Here is an 8,852-nt window from a genome sequence, read left to right as displayed (position 1 = left end):
GGACCGCCCCTTTACAGAGAACCCAGACACGCCAGGAAATAAAATCACACATCTGATGACCTGTGGCTTTATTTATTCATGGAATCTTCTTCACACACACGTTCACTAGTCTACTCATCCTAACCAGCAATTCTGTTGGATTTCTTGTGAGAACATTTACAAGTTCTCTTTGATTACATTTCTGGAAGGTTCTGTGTAGATCCCTATAACGAAGTGCTTTTCCCAGAAGCTTCTGAGAAACTTCTAATCCAATGAACCCTTTTCTAATGTGTAGTGACTGGGTAAATGTGTGGAACAAACTCCAAATTACTGCTCGTTCTTTATGCTTAGAACCTCTCAGGGTCCTTTCTTGGAAGATTGAGAGCACTTAATTATCCAAAAGAACCCTTGAGGAACCCTGAAGAGCTAGCGAGTTTTATTTCCACGCTGGAATATCGTAATGTGAAGCTATAAATGCACGATGTTGGAAAATGTACAGCTCTTATCAGTTCTCTGGTTCTTCATTTGTAGAAAGGGTTCTAAGTGAACACTAACTAACACTAACGAGCCGGCTAGTTAGCGTCCTACATAACAAGCTAGCGCTAGCAAGAAGAGGAGTTTGAGATTTATAAAGCTTCTCATAAAGCTTACACTCTTAGAAACTGCTTGTCCCTTTGAGGGAACCGTAACGTTTCAGTTTCTATAGAGAGCTCCACTACAGAGTGTTTTCTCCTTTGGAAAGGGTTCCAACTTTTCTTGGAATCTCAGAACCCTTTTTTATTCAATGAACCCTTAAAGAACCTTTAAAGTGTAAGGGGAGTTCTGATCACCAAAACTAAACAAACGCGCACTTCTCCATTCACTTCTACCATAAAAATATAGACACTCTTACAGGTTCTTCAGATGTCCCTATGGGAGAACCCGTAATGGCTCTCTCGTGATGGAACCCTTCAAGGTTTCATGTAGAATCCTACACCAGAGACGGTTCCAAGCAGAATCAGTTTTTGTAATTATGCAGTGAACCCATGAAGGTTTCTGAGGTGAGGAAACGGTTTCTGCGCGAGGTGATGTGATGAAGAGCTGATCGCAGTGACGGAGTGGAACACTAGGATGAAGAAATGAAGAAATGAAATCTTCACAGTATGAAGAAATGATATGATGTACAGTACACAGACCGTAATTTTCACTCACACAGTCGAGAACCCATGAGGACTTGTGACTTAATAAAACACGCCCTGTTTGTACATCTTTGCTAACGGACACACGCGACTCGACGCTAACAGTGAGAACCTGATTCTGCACTCCAACACGATCATGGTGTGAAGATCAGCATCATCATGCTGAGTGTGTGTGTGTGTGTGTGTGTGTGTGTGTGTGTGTGTGTGTGTGAGAGAGGGAGAGAGAGACACCCGAGAGCTTCATGATGTAATAAGGACTCAGTGTGTAGATTTACGCCAGCAGGCTAAACACGCTGCGTGTCTGAGGAACCGTGGAGCTGCTGACCGACACGCCCCGGCTAAACTCAGCTGCATGGATATGGAGCTAATCACACCGCTTTTTCTTCCTCCAGGTTCCCCACATCTGGAACACGAGACTTTAGAACCAAACTCTGGATAACTTTAATAGTTTGAGGTCAGATGGGATTAATTCATCCCAGACTGCTACTGCACTAAATAGTGGGCTAATGCTAGCGCTAGGAAAAAGAGTTTTGTGAAGCTTACATGCTTTCGAATCATTAAAAGTTCTGTGGTTGCCGTAGTTGGGGAACCCTTAAAGGTTCTATGTAGAACCTACAACGGGGCGTTTCCCTGTCAGACAGGGTGCAGAGTAGAATTCTTTCTGGAAGCTGAGAACCATTAATTATCTAAAGAACCCTTACAGAACCCTTTTTTTTCTAAAAGTGTATGTAAGCGCCAAATCCAAAACACAACAATGGGGGGTTCTTCCACTGTCCCTCTGCGGGAACCTTTAAGAGTTCTAGATTTCTAGCTAAGACTAACTACCCAGCTAGATGCTAAATAACGAGCTAACGCTAGCAAGAGAAATAGCTTCTGAGACAGATGTGTGATTAACTCGGGTTTAATGAAACCCAGTTCCTGTGATTAAAGTTAAAAGTTCTTTTTTTTTTCTTTTTAAATAAAGAAGGAAATCAGTGTCTGAGGTTCTTCCTGAGGATTGAATATTTCAGATAAGTGGATAAAAGTCCACGCAGCGCATCACTTCCTCAGCAGGTTGAAGACCCGGAGTGAGATATGACCCGGTGGAACCATATGAGCGCCGCAAGCCATGTTAAATACGTTGGAGGGAATTTTTTTCCATCTTTTCCCCCCCGGATCCCCCCTGACTCGCCCCCACCCCCCTCCCGAATTGCCCCCACCCTTTATGGGCCTTCAGTGGGAACCAGGCAAGTGTGGAGAAACGGTGCGCACACACACACACACACACACACACACACACACACGGTGGAACTCAGGAAATAAAGCTAATCCGTTCCTGATGTCATTCATAAACCTGCTGTTGGAGAAAATCACCAATAAAAGCAATAACAGTTCAGAATAACTCTATAACTGCAGCTACGCTTTTTCCAGCTGTACATTCAGATATATAATATGATATAATATATTCTACATGCTCCTAAAAATGGATAAAAACACTACATTAACAAGAAAAGTGCTACGAAAAGGGTTCATTAGACGGAACAGTGTTTCTGAGCTCAAAGACGAAAAAATAAAATAAAATTGTAAAATCACTAAGAAGAACAAGAAGCAGGCTTTCTACAGCTCTTTACGTTCTACATCTTCCTAAACGCTGATAAAAATAAATATACATCAAACCTTTATGTTTGATAACTCACAGTTCATTGCTCCAGATATTCCAGATGTTCTTTAGTGCTAAGAAAATTAACAAATAAAAGTTCCTTAAATGAAAAGAGGTTAATTCTTTAGTGGCCAGATGAAAAGAACTCTCTTTTAGCTTTTATTTCAGATTCATAACTCAAACATTCCAGAAGCTCTAATGCTGATTTAAAAAAGTTCACTTTGAATAAATTTTTAATAAATAAACGCACATGGAAAAGCTTCTTTAGAGAACAAAGTGCATTTTTCTTTCCATCCCTGAAGGTTTACAGTGTGTGGTGGGGAAGTTCTTTCTTTTCCGAGAGGAATTCTTCTTTGCTAGTACACTTTTATTTTGTTAAGCGTGTACCTGTAACCCCACACCGCCCGGGCCACATGCGTGACACTAACCACATTTTTCCTCATAAAGCACGTAACGGTCCAGCCCAGTTTTACTGCAGCGTTCCTCCACATCCACGCTTTAACCCTGCGGCTAAATACGGAGCCAATGAAAAAGCCTCGGAGAGAAATCTCACATTAAACCCGCTGGAAGAAAAAGATCAACGAGATAATGACGTCACGCAGGAACAACTCCCAGAGCAGAGAGACGCCAGACGGACAAACTATTCCATATAATAATGAAGAATATAATCACACACTCTCAGAACAGGTACCGACCAGAACTGTGCTTTAGTTCTTCATCACTAACGGAGAACCATCACAGGGACGCGTTCGGTACCTTCAGTGTGTTCCTGTTCACTGTCCAAATACATTAAAGTACAGAATTGGAGCTGATGGAGCATTAATGTTGATCTCTCTCTCTCTCACACACACACACACACACACACACACACACACACACACCTTCTCAGGTTAAAAATACACACTAAAGGTACTGAAGGTGTCTCAGACAAGGACAAGTACAGTCGCTTAAAAACCAACCAAATGAATCCATCATTAACGAATCAGACCAAGATCACAAAGACGTTCGTTTACTATAATAACGCAATGCAGATTTGTTTTAGACGGAAAAGTTTACACACTTCACACACTTACAATCTAGTGTGTAAATATAAATAAAATAATATAAAGCGATTAATTTAATACCAACTCGAAAAAGAGTTCGACTTCAGAGCCGGGACGTGAATAACGGTGGAAACTCAGGGATTTATGGGATTTATATCGAAGTCAACACAAGACAGAGGGAATCTGGATATGTGCACTCGGTGTGTAATGAGTGTAATGAGTATGTTATAATTTGGAGGTTTGTGATATTTCAGTATCGCTGGAGTCTGATATCGCGGTACCGCGGACAGGACGGAGTACCGAGCAGCTCTCTCTCTCTCTCTCTCTGATCTAAGCTAGACATCACTTCTACAATTTTTAAAAATAAAAAATCAGTTTTCTTACCTGCTCTCACACACGCAGTCTGCAGGAACACCGATACTGTGAAGAGAGTCGATATACCGCGATGCCAAAGCCACTTTCGCGTGCTCCAGCTCTGCGCATCCATCATCCCGATCATTAACACTAATCTTCCTCAATCCAATAAATCTTCTCTTTTTATTTCTCTTCTGCCATAATAATCACTTTCAGTCAAATACAGAGTGGATGCGGAGCTGAGAGTCCGGCCTCAGCAACTCCTCAGCCCTGAAGGTGTGTGTGCGCGTGTGTGTGTGACCACGCGCGTGCACGTGAGCGTGTGTACGCGCACGCGTGTGTGTGTGTGTGTGTGTGTGTGTGTGTGTGTGTGTGTGTGTGTGTGTGTGTGTGTGTGACTTTGAAAAAAAACTGTAGAGGAAGAAGGAGGAGAGTTAAACCTGAGCCTGAAAATTTAAAACACACACACACACACACACACACACACACGCGCGCGCGCGCGCACAAAACCACCGCTCTTCAAGCGCGCCTGGCCCCGCCTACTCGCTAAATCCGAGAGGTGAGAAGTTCATCACCTGTGTGTGTGTGTGTGTGTGTGTGTGTGTGAATATGATATACATTAATTATATGAATAATTAATTAATGAAAGCACAATCATTCTAAAATGAAACAATAGACAAATTAATTAACGCATTAATTTAAATGTGTAAGTGTTTATTTTATGACGTATTTGTTATTTATTTATTTTAAGAACAATACTTTTACTATAGATAGATCGATATTATTTATTTATATAGAATATTTTGTATAATAAATCCGATTATTTGATCGTTTGGAACTCCTGGTGGTTTGGAAGGTCACGTGAGGGTTACTGATTTATTTTGTGTTGACTTCTGCATGATGTTTATGTATTAAAGTGATTAATGATCCGCCCTCTCTCTGGATCTTTACTTTCAGGATTGGGCTTTATTTAAAGGGCGGGGCTTTCACTTTATAAATGTTTAAAACATGACTCAAAGACACACCCACTGGCCTGCAGACACACCATCATTTTATTGTGACAGAGCTCACTGCTCACCGCCAAGCTGACATTCTTTCCACACACACACACACACACACACACACACACACACACACACACTAGGCTATCCTTCTGTGATTTGTTTTTAATATTATAACACAGCGGACTGGAATCAGAAACAGAAAGACAAACAGAAAGACAGATAAGCAGGTAGACAGGCAGACAGACAGGTATACAGACAGGCGGGAAAAGAGACAGACATATAGACAGACAGATATACAGACAGACAGATATACAGTTACATGTGTGCATATGTATTTCTGTCATCTGTATAATCTTTCTACATAATCACTGCTTGGGGTTCTTGGTGAAGTTTTTTTATTTTGCTAGCATTACAGTGTCGTGCTGCTAGCTAACATTAGCGAGTTAATAACTTTAAAGTTGCTATATGCTAATATTTTCTTGGCTGATGTAGCTTGGACTGCGTACAGAGTAATAGTAGAAACAGAAGTCACAGTTTTGTGTGTTGTGAGTGTTTTTGAGTCAGGACGCGTTTTTTTTGGACAGAGATGCTCGTTTGTGAACTCTCGCTTCCGTGTGTTCACTTTAAATCCCTAAATTTATGGCAAACAAACAGAGTCGAGCGAATCCCTGATTATGGCTTTATAAAACAAAGCTGAGTCTTAATCACTGTCATTATCCCTCCACAACATGGACAAAAACATCCATATGTGTGTGTGTGTGCGTGCATGTGTGCGTGTGTGTGTGTGTGTGTGGTGGGGGTAATGTAAAACTGCTTATAGTGGAAAAAAACACACGTAACATTTACACTCCAAACATTAATTTCAGCTGTTTTATTCTTTTATTCCAAATGACCCTTGATTCAGAGTCACATGACCATGATTTGATTCTTTTGAACTGTGAATCAGTGTGCAAACTGTGAACATTGATTCGTTTGATTCATTATTTAAAGCAGTAACAAAGACAACTTTCACATGAGGACATGCTCATGGATTTACACCGTTACTGCCCCGTAGCGACAACGACACAATTATCACCATGAGTCTTCTGTTTATAAAATATACAATCTATGTAATGTTTATGAGTTCTGTGTGAGTCAAATATTGATTAAAAATGAATCAAACTATCAAAGATAAACTAAAAAAAATGGTGAGAAATGTAATATATCTGTGCTAAACAAATGTCTTTTTTGCTGAGAATGAATATGGAATTAAAGACGAATAAAGTAGGATTTGTCTGAGAATTGATTCATCTGATTCATTTAAGAGTCATTTAAAGGGAACGAATCATTTACGCATCACCCATCATTACAGTGTTATCGTTTGTAGCTGCCTGTCCTCATTCCACTGATTCCACAGCAACTTACCAACAATTAAAATCTTAATTCATTAAGAACATCATGCCGTGCTTTTTATCCATTTATAGTTACATTTAATGTTATGGAACATGAATGAAACGTAAAGTTAGTTCCCGTTTGCTGTCGCTGCAGACTCCTACCATAAACATTCAATGAAATAAAAATCTGTTTACGCGGAGCGTCTGCTCTTCCCGTCCCTGAGAATGAGCGGTTACTATGGAAACGATAACGTATCAGAACGACCACGTTAATATAAAGCTGTCGCTCGTGTTACAGCCGGAGCTACAACACACACCTTCTGACCAATCAGATTCCAGAGTGTTTATGAAGGTGTGTAAATGAGGGAACGTGGAGTTCCATGAAGTCCCTGTTAAACACTGTTCTACACTTTCATGCTTTACGCTGTAGTGTTACATACAGTGTCACGTGTGAGAATATACATCTGTTATCACGATGTGAATTGATCAGAACATTACAGCAGTGAGAGTCAGACACGGAGTGGATCAGAACATTACAGCAGTGAGAGTCAGACACGGAGTGGATCAGAACATTACAGCAGTGAGAGTCAGACACGGAGTGGATCAGAACATTACAGCAGTGAGAGTCAGACACAGAGTGGATCAGAATGCCTGGAATATACCCCCGGTTCTGCTTATTCAGCTAAATCACAGACGCTTTTCTTCCTCACCCCCCACTTATTACACATAAAAAACCCTCCATTCAGGGAAACCACTGGAAAGAAATTCTTCTTGTGTGCGCGCGCGCGCGCGCGCGTGTGTGTGTGTGTGTGTGTGTGTGAGTGAGTGTGTGTGTGTGTGTTTTTCTCTTGGCAGTGAGGCAGAGACGTGCAGCTCTCGCTGTGTTTCCCGGGCCCGAGGCCCAGAGCGGTTGATTTTAATTGCCCCGTCCGTCCCGTGTTGGCTCATGTGGGAAAAATGCGCTGCAAGCAAAGCAGAAAGCACTGCCACTATATTTTCCACGCGTTCTAAGCGTACAATTTTGTGCATTTGTAGATTTTTTGTGTATTCTAAACCGTGTGATTAAATAACCAAAGCGCTCTGCCGAGCTGCTCCATAAAGCTCTGGTGTAATTATTCTATAAAGGGAACGCTTAAAGAAACAACCCGTCTACACAGAGCCTTTAATTTCAGCTCGTCTGACCTGCACTCCGTTTTGACTCCGTTTTTACTCGTTTAATCACACGTCAGGAGTTTGGATTTATTTTCATGATGATGGAGTGCTGCATTTTAAAGCGGTGACTAGAATGTTCGGGTTTTTTGGTCCTCGTTCTCCGCTCGCTGCGACCTTTACGTCAGGGGTTTGAAGTCCGTTAGATCTCATCGCTCTGTGATTTCGTGGTTTCGTTTGGGTTTTTTCCTCCTCTCCGGCTTAGTCAGAGTCTACGACTTTCAGATATTTCAGCCCGGTGAAGACTGCAGTGTGTCGCAATAATGAAGGACATTAAACCCCCGAGTTCTGGACTGCGATTGGGTCAGAAGGTGTTGATGTATTTTTCTATAACAGCAGCTCTGACTGTAGTGTAGCTGCGAATCACAGCTTTATATTAATGCACTTCTTTTAACACCTCATCGTTTCTACTGTATATTAACAGCTCAGTCATATTTACGGAAGGAGTCTCCAGTGTCAGCGCTGTGGAACAGTCAGAGGGAAAGCTGGAACTAAGATTTCAACATCTTCAGCACAGAGTTTACACTTCTCTACTGTTTCTCGTTTCTGTGTTTGTTTTGATCTTATTTACATAAAGAGAGAGAATAGAGAGAGAGAATAGAGAGAGAGAATAAAGAGAGAGAATAGAGAGAGGGAATAAAGAGAGGGAATAGAGAAAGAGAATAAAGAGAGAGAATAGAGAGAGAGAATGAAGAAAGAGAATAAAGAGAGAGAATAGAGAGAGAGAGAATGAAGAGAGAGAATAAAGAGAGAGAATAAAGAGAGGGAATAAAGAGAGAAAATAAAGAGGGAATAAAGAGAGAGAATAGAGAGAGAGAATAGAGAGAGAGAATAAAGAGAGAGAATAAAGAGACAGAATAAAGAGAATAGAGAGAATAAAGAGAGAGAATAAAGAGAGAGAATGAAGAAAGAGAATAAAGAGAGAGAATAAAGAGAGAGAATGAAGAGAGAGAATAGAGAGACAGAATAAAGAGAATAGAGAGAATAAAGAGAGAGAATAAAGAGAGAGAATAAAGAGACAGAATAAAGAGAATAGAGAGAATAAAGAGAGAGAATAAAGAGAGAGAATAAAG

The 8,852-nt window shown here is 40.9% G+C and overlaps 1 protein-coding gene across 1 annotated transcript in view; it reads right to left on the bottom strand.

Moving 5' to 3' along the window:
* Positions 1-4,326, bottom strand: part of col11a1b (collagen, type XI, alpha 1b) — a 20,166-nt gene extending 15,840 nt beyond the window's left edge. Inside the window, exon 1 of the mRNA XM_053651338.1 lies at positions 4,224-4,326. Within this exon, the coding sequence (XP_053507313.1) occupies positions 4,224-4,326 (103 nt within the window). The remainder of the gene's footprint in view (positions 1-4,223) is intronic.
* Positions 4,327-8,852: the final 4,526 nt, after the last annotated feature.

The sequence above is a fragment of the Ictalurus furcatus genome, chromosome 20 (assembly GCF_023375685.1).
Source record: "Ictalurus furcatus strain D&B chromosome 20, Billie_1.0, whole genome shotgun sequence".
Lineage (NCBI taxonomy): Eukaryota > Metazoa > Chordata > Actinopteri > Siluriformes > Ictaluridae > Ictalurus > Ictalurus furcatus.
The sequence above is the reverse complement of the archived record's forward strand: the minus strand, read 5'-3'. Positions and strand labels throughout refer to the sequence as shown.